Source organism: Lissotriton helveticus, chromosome 4_1, assembly GCF_964261635.1.
Source record: "Lissotriton helveticus chromosome 4_1, aLisHel1.1, whole genome shotgun sequence".
Lineage (NCBI taxonomy): Eukaryota > Metazoa > Chordata > Amphibia > Caudata > Salamandridae > Lissotriton > Lissotriton helveticus.
The window spans coordinates 704549734-704572021 of NC_136063.1; the positions used below are offsets into that span (position 1 = coordinate 704549734).

At 48.1% G+C, this 22288-nt stretch overlaps 1 protein-coding gene across 1 annotated transcript in view; it reads left to right on the forward strand.

Moving 5' to 3' along the window:
- PRKDC (protein kinase, DNA-activated, catalytic subunit) overlaps positions 1-22288 on the forward strand; it is a 3158350-nt gene that overhangs the window by 2990071 nt on the left and 145991 nt on the right. Inside the window, exon 84 of the mRNA XM_078687323.1 lies at positions 8861-9049. Within this exon, the coding sequence (XP_078543449.1) occupies positions 8861-9049 (189 nt within the window). The remainder of the gene's footprint in view (positions 1-8860; positions 9050-22288) is intronic.

Here is a 22288-nt window from a genome sequence, read left to right on the forward strand (position 1 = left end):
GTATGTGGACCATCTTGAACAGAACAATATCTTGTCACACTCAAATCCTTTCAGTTCCTGTATAATTAAGTGGAAGCGCTACATCGACGACATCTTTTTCATTTGGAGAGGTGAAGTCGACATCCTAGAATCATTCCAACACTGGTTAAATAACAACTGTAGTGGTCTAAGCTTCACCCTGACACATGACAAAACATCTATTCCTTTCCTAGATTTGCGCATCAAACACTCTGAAGGCTCCCTTATAACATGCCTGTTCCGTAAGCCTACAGAGCGCAATACTCTGTTAAGTTACAGTAGTAACCATCCTCGCGCTCTTAGAGACAGCCTTCACTACTCCCAATTTTTAAGAATCCGAAGAAACTGCACATTGAAAACAGACTATTTCACAGAATCCAAAACACTTTGTACCAAACTTATTTTCAGGGGCTATCCACGTCGCTTAGTGCGAAATGCAATGAAAAGAGCGTGGTACTGTCCACGTGACACTCTTTTGGAACCTAAACCTAAGACAAGCACTGAACGTCTTGTATGTGTCACAACTTTCACTTCAGTGTCCAATGCCATTCGCAAGACTATTAGAATGCGGGCATATTGGACCTAGATTTGCCCTTGTTTGCTTTAAAAAAAAGCAAGAACATCAAGGATCAATTAGTCCGAGCAGCATTGCCTATAACAAAGAATAACAACCCGACACTGCACGACATGTGGTCCTTAACACCACTGAAAGGCCACTCTAAATGCGGTAATTGTGTGGTGTGCGAGTACACTGTTGAATGCAAAGAATTTATTTTTAAGGACATCAGAAATGAACTCAAAACATTTACAAATTGTAATACATGTAATGTAGTTTATGCCATCTTTTGCCCGTGCAATAAAATATATGTAGGGCAAACTACCCAGAAAATCCGTCTTCGCATCTCCCAACACAGTAGCAGGATAAGGTGCAAAACAGCGAACGCTCCATTGGTCGAGCATTTCCTTCAATCGAGACACTCGGAAAACGACATGGTAAAAGTACCCCCTAGAGGTTGGGATATCACCAAAATCCTAAACAAAGAGGAGTTTAAATGGATTTTAAAGACTGACAGCCTAAATACAGGACTCAACCTGCTTGAGGATTGGACCTCCCTGACATAATGTGGAACTGCACAGCTTGCATGTAACTCCTAATAACATGTGTGCTCCTCATTCCAATGAAACTGTTTCTTTATATTTAAAAAAAAAATCTTCTCTGCAAGTTGCTCTTAACTGTTATAATTGTCACTTTCTTGGCTAATCTTGCCTTCTTTAAGATGGCCGCCGCCAAATCACCCCGTCACCTTGGAACTTTAGTCCTTCTTCACCTTGCACTTTTCACCCTCCAATTAACCGTAGCCACGCCCCCACAAGAAAGAACTTTTCTACCCATCGGCTGTGTCTTCCCGTACTTCAATCGCGATCGAGCATGAAGTAACAGGCATCCTAGGTAAGTGCCGCCCGGAATGCCCGCTTTCTCCAACTTTCCCTCTTGAACTTAGCCAGTCCCCCATGGTTCAATTCCCCGATTTTAATTCCCGCCTCTCTACCTCAACCGCAGAGGACATTGTGCTGTGGAGCGCCAAACCCTTTCATTTTCCAATTGACGGAATAACCTGCTGATTCTGGTAAGCGCGGGTCACTTTATTCGCACTTCTATCTGTCACCTCTAGCCACGACATGCCCCCCACTAAATCTCCTTATCCCTGATAGGGAACGTTTTTAATTTGCCGTCACACCCCACTACGAGGCCCACGCCGCCGTAATAGTGCGAGGAAGACTGCCAAATCCAAGCCTATGGAACTGAGACCTAGGGCCAGATGTAGGTAATCCCCGATTACCGATTCTTAAATACCGAATCATACCGATTCGGTATTTAAGAACTGGCAATCGGGATGTAGGTATATTGACCGAATTATTTACCGAATCGGTATGATTCGGTAATTAATTAATCGGTATTTACCGAGTCTGTAAATGCCATTGTTTCCTATGGGCCTTGAGGCCCATAGGAATCAATGTCAATTACCGAATCAGTAAATACCGATTCGGTAATTGGGGGAAATATTGAAGGGTGGCAGGGTGTCACTTTGACACCCTGTTGCACCCCTCAATTGTGCATGTGTGCACATGTTGCTGACATACATGCCCTTAGGGCATGTATGTCTGCAACATGGCACTGTTTAAAAAGCAAATAAAATGCTTTTTAAATGGTTTTCTTAATTTACCACCAACTACTAGTTGGTGGTAAATTAAGAATTCTTAAACCCTTGTAGCACTGAAAACAGTGCTACCTACCTCTGAAATTACAGAATCAGTAATTTTACCAATTCGGTATTTTACCGAATCGGTAAAATTACAGAATCTGTAAAATTACCGATTCTGTAATTTTACATGTCCCTACATACCAATGTCCAAATACCGGTCGGAAACGGCCGAAAATTGGTATTTTCGGCCGTTTCCGACCGGTATTTGGACACCTACATCTGGCCCCTAGTTCCTCTCTCTCCGGTAATATAGCCTGTTTTTCTTCTGCCTGTGACAAGGGCTGCACAACCTAGAGCACTTCCTTCCTTTACAAGTCACATTGTTTCTGCTTAGATCCACCCTTGTTTTTAGAATGACTATTAGAAATCAACAGTATGTGTGTATGAATCGTTCTTGCAACTGCCTATGATTAATTCTATCGTCATAATTAAGTAATCCGGTAATAAAGCCTGTTTTTCTTCTGCCCGTGACGAGGGCTGCACAACCTAGAGCACTTCCTTCCTTTACAAGTCACATTGTTTCTGCTTAAATCCAAAGTCAAAGAAAAATCCCTGGAGAAATCAATGTATAGGGATACCCTAATTCAAGAAGACAATATGAATTCAATATGAATATTAATCACTCTGGTCACGGACTAGTTTGTGATATTCACAGTTTTTTTATTAAAAAAGAATAGAGTGCATCACGGTTAAAATTTCAGTAGAAATTCAATTATACTGAAAACATACAATAAAATAACATACAATCAAAATGACAAATTTCAAAGATTAAAAAACAATTAAAAAACAATTCAATCTGTGCAAATTCAACTGAACAACACAGTGAAAAAAGATACACAGTTTCTAAATCATCAACATGCTATCATTGTAGAACAAAGGATAGAAAAAGGAAAGAAAAAGACCCCTCTATAGAAAAGGATATAGAGTATAATCACAGATAAGGGATGATTTAACAGCCTGTCCAGTCATTTACTAGAGACCCCGGTATTGCAGTGTGCAAAATATCCACAGTTCTAGAGGCTTGAATTCATGAAGAAGTACAAAATGCGTCGACGCGTTTCGGTGTATAGGCCCATGAGTGTGGCTACACCTTCATCAGGACGGTATCGATAGGGGTCATCTGAATCAATTGGTGAAAATCAATGCTTTATGTCGGGTGCAAGACACCCGTAGTGGTGTTGGTAAATTTTCACACAACTCCAAGGGTTACAACGTGGAAGAATTTGTTTTTGGACAATTCCAATCGTTATATTCAGTGGGACAGATTTTATGTTCTTTTTTCTGTCTGTGTTTCATTAGGATCTGGATTTTTACGTTATGGGTTATTTTCTCCCTTTATTTCTTGCTGTGCCCCCTTTAAATTAAGGAGGGGTCACTTTCCCCGTGGTTTGCCTATTGTTTCCGCTTTCTCACGTGTCGCTCAATGACGATCAGTGGGCACTCGCATGTATCTTGTCAATTTCAGTGCGGCGCTTCCCACGGGTACATCCACTCCCGTTCTCTCGTTCATCTGCTTAAATCCACCCTTGTTTTTAGAATGAGTATTAGAAATCAACAGTATGTGTGTATGAATCGTTCTTGCAACTGCCTATGATTAATTCTATTGTCATAATTAAGCCTTGCTCCTTATTCCCAACCGATACTTTGACAGTCTTTAGCGATTTCAGATTTAGCGGACCCCTTCGGTTCTGCCATGCACACTTTCCTCACGCGAATTAAGCTCTTCTCCCCCTTGTCACAAGCTCTCTATTCACTTTAATTCAATACTAGGCACTGAGTAATTATGTAGCTGTCCTAATCATATTTCTCTGATTTTTTAATTCTTGTGGCTTTTCGAACTATATACACCGGCCGCAGTTATGTGTAAATGATCACCTACTGTGTATATGCTGAGCGTTTTCGTACTGGCTTACTTCTGGAGGCCCTCCTAACTCCAACCTGTGTTGTATTTTTCTTCCCCCTTCCATAGGCAATTAAGGCTACCCTTAGGCAATTAGTATGTCCTGATGATGATCCGTATGACCGGAAAAACGAATCGAAACGCGTCGACACCCTTCAAACACCTTATACCTATTAATATGTGTACTAGATGTGTAAAGGTGTTGTGGTTTATTATTGTTGTATTTTACATTATCACGACTATAAGGGCAACTAACCCCGAGCTTTTGCCTAACAAGCCCCCTGCTGTTGTTTTTTCCTGTGTATGTATGTTATTGTGTGATTAGTGGGGTACAGGCTTGTGCCCTACCTTTTGCATCATTTTGTAAATACTCCTTGCTATTTAAATTAAGTGAATATCAGACCTCTGTCCGGCTGGATAGGTCTAAACAAATATAGCCACGATTCTTTCTATATTTTATTGTTCTCTTACCTCCCTACTCCTAAGAAGCACTGTTGTCTAAAAATAACTGATCCCAAGGTCCTTGGTTGACTTGTTTGGGTTCCCTTGTTGTTTGTACACACAAGGAGTTTCCAAGGTGGCACTCGCTCTGCGATGCTTTTCGCCGCAAGTGGAGCTGCGGTCTGTTGTATGCCTTTCCGCCTATACCACTTCTGCCCAGCGTGCTAAAGAAGATTCAGCGGGACTGGGCCCAAGTCATCCTTGTGGCTCCGGACTGGGCACGAAGATACTGGTATCCCGAGCTACTCAGCATGGCGATTGATCCCCTGATGCGACTGCCTCTTCGGGAGGATCTTCTGTCGCAGCAGCAGGGGGCGGTCCTCCACCTGAACCTGTCCAGCCTCCACCTCCATGCGTGGAGATTGAGTGGCGACAGTTGACAGCTTTCGATCTTCCTCCCGAAGTCTGTGATGTTATTCTGGCAGCCAGGCGTCCCTCCACGAAAACGGTATACGCCTGCAGGTGGAACAAGTTTGTGGCATGGTGCACAGATAAGTCTGTGGATCCCCTTTCTGCCCCTCTTTCCGAAGTCCTTCTGTTGCTTCTTTCCTTGGCCCGGCAGGGCTCTGATCTGGGCACTATCAAGGGTTATCTTTCTGCCTTCTCCGCCTTTCTACGGCTTCCTGATCAGCCTTCTCTTTTTGAGTCCCCGGTTGTTAACCGTTTCCTGAAAGGCATTTTACATACGTTCCCTCTGGTTCCGTTTATAATGCCTCAGTGGAACTTGAATCTTGTCTTGACTTATTTGGTGTGCGCTCCCTTTGAGGCACTTCACCGCTGTCCTTTACGTCTTCTCACCTTAAAGACTGCTTTCCTGGTTGCTCTAACCTCTGCCAGAAGAGTAAGTGAGCTCCAGGCTCTGTCTTCTAAACCTCCTTTCCTTTATTTTCCCTCGTACAAGGTGGTTCTAAGGACCTGTCCTACTTTCCTGCCAAAGGATGTCACATCCTTCCACATCGGGCAGACAATCGCTTTGCCCACCTTTTTTCCGCCTCCGCATCCTTCTAAAGAGAAGAAGCTGATCCATTGTCTGGACCCCAAATGTACGCTCTCCTTCTATCTGACGTGCACACAGCGGTTCCGGGTGGATGACCAGCTCTTTGTTGGCTACGTGGGTGCCAAGAAAGGTCGGGCCGTGCACAAACAGACCATCTCTCGGTGGGTCGTTCTCTGCATCAAGGCCTGTTACTTGTTGGCTAAGAAGGAGCCTCCTGTGGGGCTGCGTGCCCATTCCACCAGGGCAACAGCAGCCACTACTGCCTTGGGATGCGGCGTTCCCTTGCAGGACCTTTGTGAGGCAGCTACGTGGGCCTCGCTGCACACGTTTACCAAGCATTACTGCCTTGACAGTCAAGTCCGGAGAGACGGCTTCTTTGGCCATTCTATTCTCCTTGACTTTCTGGTGTAATGTTGTTCACAGACCCTCCACCGGGGTTGGTATTGCTGGGGTATCTATTCTAAGGTAAGGAATCTATCACTAACGTGTCTCTTTCAGATGCACAAGTTACTAATGGTGTAACGATATATCTGTAAGAGACATTAGTTAGTGATAGATTCCTTACCGACCCACCCATCATCCCCGTTCTGCGAACTGATTACTAGAGTTAAGGTCATCCCTTTCAGGGCCCTAGTTTCAATGCACCAGTGGTCAGTATCTTGCATAGCTCTGCGTTCCTGGTGTGGAAAGTCGTGTAAAGAACTGACGTCAGCGCGCATGGGTGGCACTTAAGTAGTCTCCGTGACGTCATCTTGGCGCATACGATGCCAGTGACGGATGCGGAGCCGCAGGAGGCCACCTACTGACGCACAGGGGTACTGCTAAGCAAAACTTTCCGGATCCAGTCTGACACCTGGGGATATTCTACGGTAAGGAATCTATCACTAACTAATGTCTCTTACAGATATATCGTTACACAAGAAGTAACTTGTGCGATATGTCTGATGCAGAAAGTCTGCTGGCCTCATAGAAAAGTTGTTTTCTTTGCTCCATGTTGTCTTTGAAACAGATGGGTTAATATTTTCATTTGCCACTTAATTACATTAACTGTTGAGCATAGATCATTTATCGATTCTTGAGTCCTTGAATTGCAATTTCAAGGGACCTTAGTGCAACAATATGATTGTTAATTTATACTACTAGGCCTTCATTATGAGTGGTGCACTTTCACCTGGAGTGATACCTTTGAGTAGCCCCACCACCCGCAATTTCAAGTGCCTTTGAGCTGGGAATTATTGAGTGTACATACTACTGGACCTGCTTATTCCAGGTTGGTAGACACCAGCCCCCGCTGTGCTGCTTCTAGTACTACACAGTGGTATAAACAACAAGGGGACCCGTCTAGGTAGTTGAGGACCTCGGTAGTTAATGATTATTCAAGAAAACAAAGGTCCTGAACTCATACAGATAAAGTTAAGAACAATAACCATAGACTTAGATAAGAACTATGTCTTTTTAATCCAGTGTCCAGCCGGACAGAGGAATTTATTATTTACGGGATAAAGTCAAGATCAACATATAAGTAAGACACAACACAGAATAAAAAACTGGGCACAAGCCTGTACCGAGTCAGAAAGGGGTGAAAACAATACACGGGGAGAATGACAGGCAAACAGGGTGGAGCGAAAGGTGGCTTACAAAACAATGAAAATCTTGTGTAAGCTAAACCAAACAGTAACTGCAACAATTAATGCACAAAGGAAAAATTGCAGTACTGTTAAAACAGTCGACGTGACGTTTCGATCCCTATCTCCAATAATAAACTGGGATCATCTTCAGGACTACATTAGTTACTATTGCCTGAGTATTTTTGAAGAGGTCTTCTCTCCGAGGAAATTTGTTCCATCGGCATCTGTTGTGGAGCCTCGTAGATGGACAGTTGAACCTGAGAATGTACACAGAGAGCCTGTGATTTAACCAGCGATCCTGTTACATCGGACGGGACGCTGCGCAGCCCAACTCTGACTTCCCATTGAGGATCAACTAGCACCCGGACTGCCTCAATTAGCAGCCGAGCTGTGCCGCCAGCCGTTCAGGCTTGCATTCTCCTTATTTGCACGGGTCACTCCGCCGCTGTTTATAGGTCATTCACTTTGGGACAGGAACTCCCCATAGACGCCCTGCCACGCCACCTTGTTTTCGCAGAAGCCTCACAGGCTCTCTGTGTACATTCTCAGGTGTAACTGTCCATCTACGAGGCTCCGCAACAGACGCTGATGGAACAAATTTCCTCGGAGAGAAGGACTCTTCAAAAATACTCAGGCAATAGTAACTAATGTAGTCCTGAAAATGATCCCAGTTTATTATTGGAGATGAGGATCGAAACGTCGCGTCGACTGTTTTAACAGTACTGCAATTTTTCCTTTGTGCATTAATTGTTGCAGTTACTGTTTGGTTTAGCTTACAAAAGATTTGCATTGTTTTGTAAGCCACCTTTCGCTCCACCCTGTTTGCCTGTCATTTCTCCCCATGTATTGTTTTCACCCCTTTCTGACTCGGTACAGGCTTGTGCCCAGTTTTTGATCTGTGTTGTGTCTTACTTATATGTTGATCTTGACTTTATCCCGTAAATAATAAATTCCTCTGTCCGGATGGACACTGGATTAAAAAGACATAGTTCTTATCTAAGTCTATGGTTATTGTTCTTAACTTTATCTGTATGAGTTCAGGACCTTTGTTTTCTTGAATAATCTAGTACTACACAGTCATGCCCTCATCTAACCCCTGCAGCAGCTCACAAGCAACAGTGCTCTCCCTGGACAGGCACAAACCTGCCTTGGAACCCCACCAAGGACCCTTCCCTCACAGCTCTCTCACAGATGCTTTCTGCAAAAGTGTGCAGTTTTCTTTTTGAAAGGGGGAAAGTGCTTGGTTAAAGGACCCAGTTTTTTTGCTCCCATGCAGTTATTCTCCATTCTGGGAAAGAAATAGCTGGAATTTAGTGTGGAGATATCTTCCGAATCAACATTCTGGCTTCCCCGGTTTCCCTGCACCAAGTTCCGGCTAACTCGTAACAAGGTCCTTAGTAGTGAGACTAACTCTAGTCACTGAGGGAGGTATATATAGTTTACATACCAAAAATTTAGTATTTCTGTCTATCACTTTTGTGGATTTAGGCCTCTTTTCAAAATCTAGTTTGATTTCATTCAGTAACCCTTCTTATTTTTTTTATTGCATTAGTTTCTACCGGTGCCAGAGATGATGCCCTTCCGTCTTACTTGTCAGTTTCTAAACCTGATGTTGCCAATGAAGGAGTCTGGTCTGATTAACAGCGTGATGATACATGCCCTCAGAGCCTATCGTGATGATCCAGACCTGCTTGTTAATACCATGGATGTGTTTGTAAAGGAACCTTCTTTGGACTGGAAGGTAATGCTTTTCTTTGTCTCTAGAGGTTCATGGAGGAGGTGTGGTTACATGTTGATGCTCTTTTGTCTCTAGAACTCTGAGGGGTGGAGGTGCATGTGATGATTGAAACCATGCCTGAAATAGAACCATTTTCACCTGTAGTGCAGTTTTTCATCTGCCGCTTCATTGTATGTCTATATTACTGTTGACTATGTTATCGTAGTCATTCGTTACTGCAGAAACATAGCAGTGTCTTATTTTAGCTACATTATTTATCAATGTCAATTCATTTATGAGGGATACTCCTACCTGCTGATTTCTCACCTGTTGAATATTTCCGGACACCAGACTCCATAAAGAACCTTTCCAAAGTCCTCCTATGCTAGTAGGTGGTGTTGGCTCCTTCTTAGCATCAGAAACAACGGCACAGTGGCATCACTGGGGCCATACAATTAATGCCCGCCCCGCCTCAGCAATATCCGTTTCCTTTCCTCCACTCCCTTCGATGCAGATCCAGAAATAGTCGCCTTGTGTTTTTTTATCACCTCTGTGATCTTCTTGGAGAGCTTTTTATCTTTTATAAATGTTTAAGAGTGCAGAGTTTCTGGGCAAAGTTTCGCCCCCTAAAAAATCGGGGTCCAAACCCTGTCTGGACTGCAATGAGCAAATGTCCTTTTCAGACTTGGGGGCCGATTAGGATGGCGGTTTTTCCGCATCCTCCGGGCCGGCGGAAGTGTCCGCCGGCCTGGAGGATGCGGAAAAACCGCGGCGGAGACTCCAAAGACCCACTGCCAAATTAGGATGGCTGGTGGGTCTGGAATTCCGTCCGCCGCTTTTCCGCCGCGGTCGGCTTCCGACCGCGGCGGAAAAGCTATAACATGGCAGGCGGTGTCTATGAGACACCGTCCGCCATATTATGATGTTGGTGTAAATATGCTTTTCCACGGCGGCTTTTCCGCCATGGAAAAGCATACGGACATTCACTTTGGGGGCCCGCAACGGGCCCCCTGGGTGAATGGGGGGTGGGGGGTGCACATGGGGGGTACCTATGGTACCCCCCTGCATTTGCGTACACAAAGCAGCAGGCACCGTGCGGTGCCTGCCGCTTTGTGCATGTAAATGCAACACATGCATTTTTAACATTGCGGCGGGTGCAGCTTGAAGCTGCACCCGCCGCAATGTTAAAAATAGAGGATGTGACCGCCACCCTGGCGGTCACATCCTAATTGCCATGGAGGGACCGCCGCTGCCCATGCGGACGGTCCCTCCTACTCAGGGGTGGCGGACGGACGCAAGTCCGTCCGCCATCCTAATCGGCCCCTATATGTGGTCTATCTGTGAGCCTTTTAGTCACAGCACAACTCAAGTTCATGTGACCACAGGGGGCTCATGTACCCCAAGGCCAAACACTGTATAGCCAGTGGTGTGTGCCTCTGTGTCCCCTGGTTCCTTTTGGGGCTTGCTTGGAGTTCTGCTAGTGGGTCCTTCCCTGGTCCCACGGATTACTCTTGTTTCTCAAGGAACAGCTGTGGTCCAGCTGGGTTCATTACTGCGCCTAGAGTCTCGCCTGTTAACTGACGCCGACCCTAGTGCGGCCCACATAGCATTTGATGCCCAGATACTGTGAGAAGTTGGCCTGGTATATGATGTTCACTATTCTAGTGAACACCTTGCACCAGTCCAAACAACCCTTATGGTGATGGTTGTAAGTCAACCTTATAGACCAGCTATCCTAGTGGTAGTGTGGACAGAACAGTCTTAGGCTAAAAGACTCTTGAGGGCGTGTAAAGCCAGCTGTTTTCCCATGTGTAACCCCTTGAATATCAAATGAAAGGACACCACACAGGATATATATAAAATATATATGTATTTATTTACTAACACACTCCTCTGAACTCTTTGAGATCAGAGGCCAAAGCACATAACAAGTTACTTAATCAGAATACTTTAAGTTGCACAATTTACAGTTAGACCCTTGGGGCGAAGCAAACCCTATATTAAGAAAGTTCTATAAGTACCACGTCGCGAGAAAAGGAAGGGCCTAGTGAATCGCTGGGACTACACTATCTAAACCTTAGTTTAGAAGTAGGAGGCCCACAGGCGGTGCGTGCAGAGTCTTTACCCACACGCGAGATTCAATGTAAAGTCAATAGGAACTTAGAAGTTAGACAAAGAAGGATTTAGGACACTTCCGGTTTAGCTAGAAGGAAACAACTAAAAACCTAGACACTTGGATAGTCAATACCCTTGGGAGCACTGAAGTACTCGCGTTACCTCACCCACAGGAAGCGGGTGCATAGGTGTGAAGATGTGTCGGGTTTCGCCGTTGAAGTCTATGGAGCCTGTGAAGAAAGATGCGGCAGGCGACCAGGAGGAAGATGTCCGGGTGGATCCAAGGGTGGATCGAGGACGAAGAGGACCTGAAAGCAGAGGGGACAGAGTCTGGGTCACTAGCCAGTGACCGAGTGGAACCAGGAAGGAACCAGACGACGCGAGAAGCAATCAGGTGCTGTCGTGAAGCTTGTCTCTTCAGCCACGCGGACCAGGAGGCGTCGAGGACGACCAGGTGCTGGAGGCGAGCTGTCCCACAAAGGTTCTTACAGATGGAGGGGTCGACTGCCGGATTGTAGTCAACAAGCCTTGGCAAAGGCACCCCACGCAGAATTCAAAGAAGGCTTCTGGTGCAGACCAGCAAGGTCTGAGGTGCCTCACCTTTGCAGGGAGGCAACGGCCAGTCTGGAGCAACCAGACCAGCGAGTTGGTTCAAAAGGTTTGTTGTCACAGAGGCTACTAGCCAACGGGCCAGCAACCGGACAACGCGTCGAGCAGAACACAAGCAGAAGGGCCCCACGCAGAACTCGTGGAGTGTGGAGGGCTGATCTTCGGTGCAGGTGGAGCTCGGATTCGGGGTTTCTCAGTCCCCAGTGCACAACATCAAGGATGCCTCAGGAGCTGCACAGTTAGCAAGTTGCAGGCTTTTCAAGATGTGCGGTCCCACGTGTCTCGTCGCCTCCACGGATCTCAGCTATGCTGCAGTCGTGAAGAGAGGGTAAGAGAGGTCTGGAAGTCTGGGGCTTGTCAGGCTCTGTGCTCGGGTTCCGGCGGTAATGTCGACAAAGCAAGCCGTTGATTTGCTGGATGGTGCCTCGTTGCCCAGGGTGGTCACTCCTTGGCCACAAGGGAGATTTTTCAGTCTTCAGCTTCAGCAGAACGTCGAAGGTCCAGAGTTTCGTTTCAAGTTTCAGTTCAGGATCAAATCTAAAGTCCAAGGACACAGCTCCTACCTTTATACAGCTAAAAGGGGCTGGATTAGTTCCTAGGTCCCTCCTATGGGTGGGACCAGGAAAGGGGGTGGTTGCACCCCCTTTCCTTTGTCTAGTTTCGCGCCAGAGCTGGGGCTGGAGTGCCCCAGCAACCGGTTTGAACTGGGGTATGCATGGAGCACCTAGTGTGCTCCAGGCAGTATCTCAATCTATTCAGCCCTCCCTGTCCCAATACACAAAGTCCTGTCTGGGGTGGTGCTCGCACCTCTCCAGGCAGGAAACCTATTGTCCAAACCTCCGTGACTGGAAGGACTCCCAGCAGCAGGAGGTCAGACTTGTGTCTGTGGCAGCAGCGTCCATTTTGTGACACTGGGGCTCTGGTTAACTTTAACCGGGATTGTCAGCAACAACATGTCTTCTCCCTCTAGAAGGGTGGAATGCTACCCCCGTCGCCAGAATTGGCGAGGCGGTAGTATTCCAAAGCGTATGACACCTTACACGACATGTTTAGATAAAGCCAAACCAGAGTTAGCATTTAACCGCGAGGTTCATAATGCACTTAAGAGTATATGGTATGGCAATATCATAGAACAGCTATAAGGACATGGTTCCGAAAGCTGCAGACAGGCTCAGCTCATGCTAGAGCACCATCTCACACATAACCAAGCACTCTACCTCCAGGATTGTTAAGGCCTGCCATAGGAGTGACTTACAGGTTACTGTGTGTCTATATATAAGGTTAGATATAGGAATACTATACCTAAGCAAGGGGTGATTACACGACCTTGCCCCAGCTGAGTGATCAGCCAGTTGTGTCAGTTTGAGTGGCTAGCCAGGGGTGGCGTAATACATGCTGCAGCCCCTGATAGGCCTAGGTTACACCTATGCCCTGAGTACCTAGGGTACACTTCTACAGGGTCTGACAAGGTGAACCAATTCCCAATTGTGGTTGTACCTAGAGTACATGGTGTCAATTTAGAGAGAGTGCATCTGGGCTGTGGGTCTGATTAGCAGGCCCACAGCCACATCTAAGTCAAAAACCAGTAAAGCAAAAAGTGGGGGTGACCATAGGAAGCAGACCCTACTCTCCTACACAACCCCCCCCCCCCAAACTTAGGGACATTAAACTAACCTTGACCAGTTGAGTCTTCATATTCTAAGTGGAAATATCTGGAGAGTCCATCTGCATTGGCATGGTCAGTCCCAGGTCTATGTTCCACTGTAAAGTTCATCCCCTGTAGGGAAATGGACCACCTAAGAAGTTTGGGATGTTTACCCTTCATCTGATTTAACCATAGGAGGGGCTTGTGGTCTGTCTGAATCTTGAAGTGAGTGCCAAACAAGTATGGCCTCAGCTTCTTCAGGGCCAAAACCACAGCAAAGGCCTCCCTCTCTATAGCTGACCAACGTTTCTCTCTAGGGGTCAGCCTTCTGCTTGTGAAAGCAATGGGCTGGTCTTGGCCATCTATATTCAGTTTTTAAAGTACAGCTCCCACACCCAACTCAGAAGCATCTGTTTGGACTATGAACTCTTTGGAGTAATCTGGACTTTTCAGAATAGGTGCAGTACACATGGCCTGCTTCAGGTCATCAAATGCCTTTTGACAGCTAACTGTCCACTGAACTTTCTTTGGCATCTTTTTGGAAGTGAGGTCATTCAGTGGTGTCACAATGGACCCATAGTTTTTCACAAACTTCCTGTAGTACCCAGACAGGCCCAAGAAAGCTCTGACCTGTGTCTGGGTGATTGGAGGAGTCAAGTCTCTGATGGTCTGGATCTTGCTCTCCAGTGGTTGAACCTGACCCCCACCTACCAGGTGGTCCAGGTACACAACCTTGCTCTGCCCTATCTGGCACTTTGTTGCCTTGATAGTGAGGCCTGCCTTTTGCAGAGCCTCTAAAACATTCCTCAGGTGGACCAGTTGATCCTTCCAGGTGGAGCTAAAGACAGCAATATCATCAAGATAAGCTGCACAATAGTCATCCAGTCCTGTGAGAACTTGATTCACCAACCTTTGGAAAGTAGCAGGTGCATTCTTCAAACCAAAGGGCATTACCACAAATTGATAATGTCCTCCTGGGGTCGAAAATGCTGTCTTGGCTTTTGCATCCTCAGCTAATCTGATTTGCCAGTAGCCTGCAGTCAGGTCAAATGTGCTCAAGAATTCGACAGAAGCCAATCCATCAATGAGCTCATCTGCCCTGGGGATGGGGTGGGCATCTGTCCTAGTGACAGCATTGAGACCTCTGTAGTCCACACAAAACCTCATCTCTCTCCTACCATCTTGGGTGTGAGGCTTTAGCACCAGGACTACTGGACTGGCCCAAGGGCTCTCTGAGGGCTCAATAACTCCCAGCTCCAACATCTTTTGGACCTCTGTCCTAATGCAGTCCCTGACATGGTCAGGTTGCCTGTAGATTTTACTCTTGACAGGCAGACTGTCACCAGTGTCCACCTCATGGGTGCACCAGCTTGTCTGACTCGGGGTCAGGGAAAACAGGTGTCTGAAGGACTGAAGAACTTGTCTGCAGTCCTGTTGCTGATGTTGAGAGAGGCTGTCAGCAAAGACTACACCATCTACTGACCCTTCATCAGGGTTCTGAGTAAGCAGGTCTGGGAGAGGGTCACTCTCTTCCTCCTGTCCCTCATCTGTAGCCATGAGCAAGCCCATGTCTGCCCTGTCGACAAATGCTTTAAGTCTGTTCACATGAAGCACCCTGTGGGGGCTTCTGGGAGTCCCAAGGTCCACCAAATAGGTGACATCTCCCTTCTATTCAACTATTGTGTGGGGTCCAGACCATTTGTCCAGGAGTGCTGCTGGGGCCACTGGCTCCAACACACACACTTTCTGTCCTGGCTGGTGCACAGCCAGCACAGCCTTTTGGTCATGCCAAGCTTTCTGAAGTTCTTGGCTGGCCTCAAGGTTTTTGGAAGCCTTCTCCATATACTCAGCCATCCTGGAGCGGAGACCAAGTTCATAGTCCACTATGTCCTGCTTAGGCTTTTTGAGAGGTAACTCCCATCCTTCCTTCACAAGACATATGGGTCCTCTTACAGGATGCCCAAACAAAAGCTCAAAAGGGCTGTAGCCAACCCCCTTTTGTGGGACCTCTCTGTAAGCAAACAGAAGGCAGGGTAAAAGGATGTCCCATCTAAGCCTCAGCTTTTCAGGTAACCCTTTTATCATCCCTTTGAGGGTCTTGTTTAATCTTTCCACAAGCCCATTACACTGTAGATGATAGGGTGTGGTGAACTTATAGTTGACACCACACTCCTTCCACATTGCAGTTAAATATCCTTACATGAAGTTTGCACCTCTGTCAGAGACAACCTCCTTTGGAAACCCCTCTGGAGAAAGCTCCAAGTAGGGCCCCTGCCACAACAGGATCTGTTGTGGTCCTCCGGGGAATAGCTTCTGGATACCTGGTGGCATGATCCACTACCACCAGTATAAATCTGTGCCCATATGCTGTTTGGGCATCCATTGGTCCTACAATGTCTATCCCCACTCTCTCAAAGGGTACCCCCACCACAGGTAGTGGTATGAGGGGGGCCTTTGTGTGCCACCTGATTTGCCACTGGCTTGGCAGGTAACACAGGAGCGACAAAACTCCTTAGTATCTCCTGACATATGGGGCCAGTGAAAGTGAGGGACAACCCTGTCCCAAGTCTTGTTCTGGCCCAGGTGTCCTGCTAAGGGAATGTCATGGGCCAAGGTAAGAAGGAAGCCCCTAAATTGCAGAGGTATAACCAGCCTCCTGGAAGCACCACCTGGGGCCTCTAGCCTCTGAAGAAAGGATCCCATCATCCCAATACACTTTATGGGTACCTTGAGCATTCCCAGCAGCCTCAGCAGCAGCCTGCTGTCTCAGGGGTTCAAGAGAGGAACAATCTAATTGAGCCTGCCTCAGACCTGCCCTTGAGGGTCCCCCTGTCCCAAGAAACTCAACCTGATCGGGCTCAAGTTCTTCTAGGACAGTTCCCTCTTGGATCACAGAATTATCCTACTGGGAGGGCTGATCCTCAACCTGAGGCAGGGGGGAAGGCACTGCCTTAACCCTCTTGCTCTTTCTCTTAGTTGGTGTCTGGTCTATTGTTTCAAGATCCAGCACCTGTTCAGGTAAGCACTTTTTGGCCTGTGACCTGGTCACAGCAAGGACATGTGCTGATATTCCTAGCATTTCTGCATGGGTCCTATACTCCACCTTAGACCAAACTGAGGTTTCAAGATCATTACCTAACAGACACTCTACTGTAAGGTCTGAACTCACAACAACTCTTTTGAGGCCAGTTACCCCTCCCCAGGAGAAGTTAACAACTGCCATACTATGGGAGGTAGTGGCATTGCTAGCGTTGGTCACTAGGTACTTCTCACCTAGTATGATCTGTTCAGGGTCCACAAAGGTAGGTGCCAACACACTGGCACATGTGTCCCTGTAGGTCTGAGCCATCTTATTATTAATAAAAGGTGTCTGCCTGTACTTGCTCAGATTACTGGGACTTACAGTAGAGGACATTGCTATGTCCCCATCACAGACAAGAACAGCCTGAGTTGGTACTCTGACTAGGCCAGAGTCCACCTCAGTTCCTAGGGTCAACCCTACTACACCCTTTTGCTGGGAACCACCACTAACAGCTGGACTAGGGGGAACAGTTGCCTTAGGGGCAATGGTGGTTGGTGCTGTGCCCTTCTTGGTGCACTCACTAAACTAGTGAGAGACTGATTTACAGTATCCACACCAGGGCTTCTTTGGACCTTCTTGTTTTTTCTGTTTGTTCTTTTTGGAGCCACCCTCCCCCCGTGCCTTTTGGTGGCCTGGTGAAGACTTCTGGTCTTTTTGTTCCTGCTCATTACCCTTCTGGTCTGCCTTTTTCTGATCACCCCCCTGGTTCTGGTTCTTCTGCTTAATCCTGGTTCTGACCCATTTGTCTGCCTTCTTTCCCAATTCTTGGGGAGAGGTCAGATCAGAGTCAATCAGGTATTGATGCAATAACTGGTTTTGACAGTTGGTATGGATTTGCTCTCTCATGATCAAGTTATACAATCCTGTATAGTCCTTAACTTGACTTCCCAATAACCAGCCTTCCAGCGCCTTAGAGGCACAATCAACAAAATCAGTCCAGTCCTGAGTCTGTGTCTTCTGGGTATCTCTGAACAACAACCTATATTGTTCAGTGGTTAGGTCAAACCCATCAATCAGAGCACTCTTCAGGACAGAGTAGTTGTTAGCATCCCCATCACTAACTGTGAGGAGCTTATCTCTACCTTTTTCTGAAAAGGAGAGCCATAACATTGCTGGCCACTGACTTTGGGGTACCTGCTGTACTTTTCAGGCCCTCTCCATTTGTGGATGTCATCCCCTTCTTTGTAGGGGGGCACAATCTTGCTTATATGTGTATTCTCATAGGACCTATCTTTATCCTTATGGATATTGCTGCCACCAGTGGGTTCTAACCCTCTCTCTCTATGCTCTCTAGCACGAGCAAGCTTCTCTTTGGCCAAGGCAACTTCACGTTCTTGCCTCTCAATCCTCAGAGCAGCCTCTCTCATCTTTGCCTCATGTTCCCTTCTCTGAGGGGAGGTCATCCCTCTCTGAGCAGGGCCATGAGAGCCATTTGAAGCATGAGAGTGGAGAGAGTCCCTGGAGTGAGATCTCCTTCTTCTCTGCCTCTGGTTAAGCCCACTTGGGGTCTGTATGAGGGCTGCCCATACTGACTCCCATGTATGCTTAGGTTAGCCTGGCTAAGTCTTCTGACTGGGACCTGGCTGTTTGTCTCAAGATCAGAATCATCTTCTTCCACCCCCTCTTCTTCCTCATCTGGTACTGGAGTATCAGCATTATCATCTGAGGAGGGAAAGACTTCATCTACACTACCTGTGTCACCTGTCTTAGGTGGCTGTTGAGCATCATACTCTTCTAAGAGCTCAACCAGAAACTTGAGGGTAGGGTTTGAACCCTGTTTTAGCCTTCTAGAAGTACACAGTTGTCTCAATTCTTGGAAGGCTAATGTAGGAGAGTAGGGTCTGCTATCCTATGGTCACCCCATTTTTTTGCTTTTTGCTTCACTGGTTTTCGACTTAATGTGGCTGTGGGCCTGCTAATCAGACCCACAGCCCTGCTGTTCTCTCTCTAAATTTCACACCGTGTACTTTAGGTACATCACCAATTGGGATTTGGGTCACTCTTATGAGTCCCTGTACAGTGTACTATAGGTACCCAGGGCATAGGTACACCCAAGGCCTACCAGGGTCTGCAGCATATCGTTTGCCACCCCTGGCTGGCCATCCAAACAGACACAACTGGCTGATCACTCAGCTGGGGCAAGGTCGTGTAATCACCCCTTGCTTAGATATAGTATTCCTATGTCTAAACCTTATCTGGACACATATGCACGTATAAGTCACTCCTATGGCAGGCCTTAACAATCCTGAAGGCAGAGTGCTTGGTTTTATGTGAGATGGTGCTCTAGCATGAGCTGAGCCTGTCTGCAGCTTTCGGAACCATGACCTTATAGCTGTTCCAGGGTATTGCCATACCATATACTCTTAAGTGCATTATGTACCTCGCGGTCAGACGCTATCTTTGGTTTGGCTTTATCAAAACATGTTGTGTATGGTGTCATATGCTTTGGAATACTACCCCCTCGCCAGTTCTGGCGACGGGGGTAGCATTCCACCCTTCTAGAGGGAGAAGACATGTTACTTCCATTAATCCCGGTTAAAGTTAACCAGAGCCTCAGCATCACAAAATGGATGCTGCTGCCACAGACACAAGTCTGACCTCCTGCTGCTGGGAGTCCTTCCAGCGAGGGAGGCTTGGACAATAGGTTTCCTGTCACAGGGAGGTGCTAGCACCACCCCAGACAGGAGATAGTGGATTGGGGCAGGGAGGGCTGAATTAAACTAGACACTGCCTGGAGCACACAAGGTGTCCCATGCATAGGCCAGTTCAAACCGGTGCTGGGGCACTCCAGCCCCAGCTCTGGCGCGAAACTGGACAAAGGGAAAGGGGTGTAACCACCCCCTTTCTGGGTCTCACCCATAGGAGGGACCTAGCAGGTAATCCAGCCCCTAGATTTGGTATATAGGTAGGAGCTGAGTCCCAAGACTTTAGATTTATCCTGACTGAAACTCTGATACGAAACTCTGGACCCTTCGACATCCTACTCGACGTAGAAGACTGAAGAATCTCCCTTGTGGTCAAGGAGTGACCACCCTGTGCAAGCAGGCACCATCAAGCGGTCAACGGTTTGCTTTGTCGTTGCTCCCGCCGGAGCTTGAACACAGAGCCTGACAAGACCCGGACTTCCAGACTTCCTTTAGCCAGATCCACAGCCACAGCAAAGCTGAGACCCGTGGAGGCGACGCGAGACGTGGGACCGACCATCTTGGAAAGCCAGCGAATTGCTTTCTGTGCAACTTCTGAGGCACCCTCGAAGTTGTGCATTGGGGATTGAGAAGCCCCAGCCCCAAGCACCAACTGCACCAAAGATCACCTCTCCACACTCACCTAGTGCTGCGTCTGGCCCTTTTGCATTTTCCTGCTCGACGCATCTGTCCGGTCACTTGCCCGTTGGTTAGTGGCCTCTGTGACGACGAACCTTTGAATTTCCAATGCTGGCCTGCTTGCTCCAGACTGGCCCTTGCTCCCCTGAAAAGGAGCAGCCCATCAGACCTTGCTGGTCTGACCCAGAAGCCATCTTCGATACCTGCGTGGGTTGCATTTGCCAAGGCCTGTTGATTCCGAATAAAGAACCGACACTGCCAACAGCGAGAGCCTTCGTGGGTCAGTCGGGCCCAGCTCCTGGTCGTCGTCGACACCTCCTGGTCCACGTTGCAGCGGAGACGAGCTTCACGACAGCACCTGATCGCATCCCGACATCGCCTGGTTCCTTCCTGGTTCCTTCCTGGTCACTGGCTAGTGACCCAGACTCTGTCCCCTCTGCTTTCAGGTACTCTTCATCCTCGATCCACCCTTGGATCCAACCGGACTCTTCTCTCCTGGTCGCCGGCAGCATCTTTTCTCCAAGGCTCCATAGAACTCCACGACGAAACCCGACACACTTTGACACCTATGCATCCGCTTCCTGTGGGTGACATAGCGCGAGTACTGCGGTGCTCCTGTAAAGGTTTACACCCCTAGTGTCCTAGTTTCAAGTGGTTAGCTTCTAGTCCAGCCGGAAGTCTCATAACACTTTAACTTTCTAACTTTACGCACCCATTGACTTCTATGTGTGCACGCGTGTGCATTTAGACACTGCACCCGCATCCCGTGGGCCTCCTGCTCCCTAACTACTGTTAGTCCAGTGTAGCCCCAGCGATTCCCAAGGCCCTAGGCCTTACCATTGTTCGTGACTTGGTTCTTATACCACTATTTTAGTATATGGTTTAGCGGGCCACCAGGGCTTTCCATATTTGTGCAACTTTTGTATGTTATATTAAGTTACTTGTTATGCGCTTGTGCTCCTGTGCTCATAAAGAGTTAAGGGGATTGATTTAGAAATAAATACATATATATTTTGAATATATAACCTGTGTGGTGTCCATTCATTTGGTATTTAAAGGTTTGCATATGGTAAAACAGCTGGCTTCACATGCCCTCTTGAGTTTAGCCTAAGACTGCTTTTGTCCATGCTACCCCTAGGATAGCTGGTCTATAAGGTTGACTTTACAACCATCACCATAAGGGTTATTTGGACTGATACAAGGTGCTCACTAGAATAGTGAACATCATGTACCAGACCAACTTCTCACAGCTAAGGCTTCATATCTCGAAGCAGTCCTCAGGGGATCTACTTTTGCAGGCAGAGAACCACTGGGGTTCACTGTCTGAGACATGTTTTCTAGTGAGGTGTGGTGTTGCACCTACCTACACTATTTGTTTTCCTACAGAACCTTTCTAGGAGTTGTAGTCAGGGTGTGCTAGGCCCAGGCTCGACAACAGCTAAGTTCAGTAGAACTTAAGTATACTAAGACTTGTTTTTATATGTACCATCTGAAAGAAACAGGTTAGTATTAGATTCCTTACCTTAGAATATCCCCAGGCGTCAGTCTGGATCCGGAAACTTTTGCGTAGCAGTACCCCTGCGCGTCGGTAGGCGTCGTCTGCAGGCGTCCCCTGCGGCTCCGCGTCGTCGGCGTCGTGCGCCGTGATGACGTCGCTGGAGTATATAGACGCCGCCTCCGCGCGCTGACGTCAGTTCTTCTTTTTTCCGCGCCAGTTAGCGCAGATCCGAAGAGCAGTACTCCGGTCTTTTGACCAAGTGTTTGTAAAACTTAATCTTTCTACGGTGCCGGTAGGATGCCTGGGTTTAAGAGCTGCGACGAGTGCGACCGCATGATGTCGGTCACCGACCACCATCGACTCTGCCTCCGGTGTCTGGGCGCGGACCACGACGTGGAGTCCTGCGTCGACTGTCGGGCCTTGACTGGAAAAGCTAGGCGGGAGCGGTCCCGCAAGCTTCTCGAGCTCCGAGTGTCGGCCCCGCGTCGAGAGCGGTCCCGGTCCGGTCGGAGGTCGAGGGAGCGGTCGAGGGAACGATCGCGGAGCCACCATGGGCGCTCCGGGAGTCGCCACCATTCCTCCGGTTCGTCAGGTAAGCACAAGAAGTCGGGGCGTCGCCATCGCACCCCCGACTCCCCCCGACGCCCGCGTGATGCGGCCGGGGGCTCGGGTGGCCCCACCCCCGCGGGCCCGCGTGGGTCACCGACGCCGTCTACCCCATACCCGTCGGTCCCTGGGGAAGGCGCGTCGCGTGAGGAGATCGAGGCCTTCCTCATTGCTATGAGGGCGAGGTCTCCTCCGGCGGGGCCTGCGGGGCCGTCGGTCCCGTCTGGGGGCCCGAGCTGTTCGGGTGCTTCTGCCCCGACGCCGCCGGTGGCTCCGGTCCCGGCGCCGCTGGGTCCCTCAGGTTCGTCGCCGGCTGGTCTCCCGGCCTCTCCGGCGTCGGTTCCTTTGGGCCAACCCGTGGTACCGCCTCCGCGTGGTGCAGCGA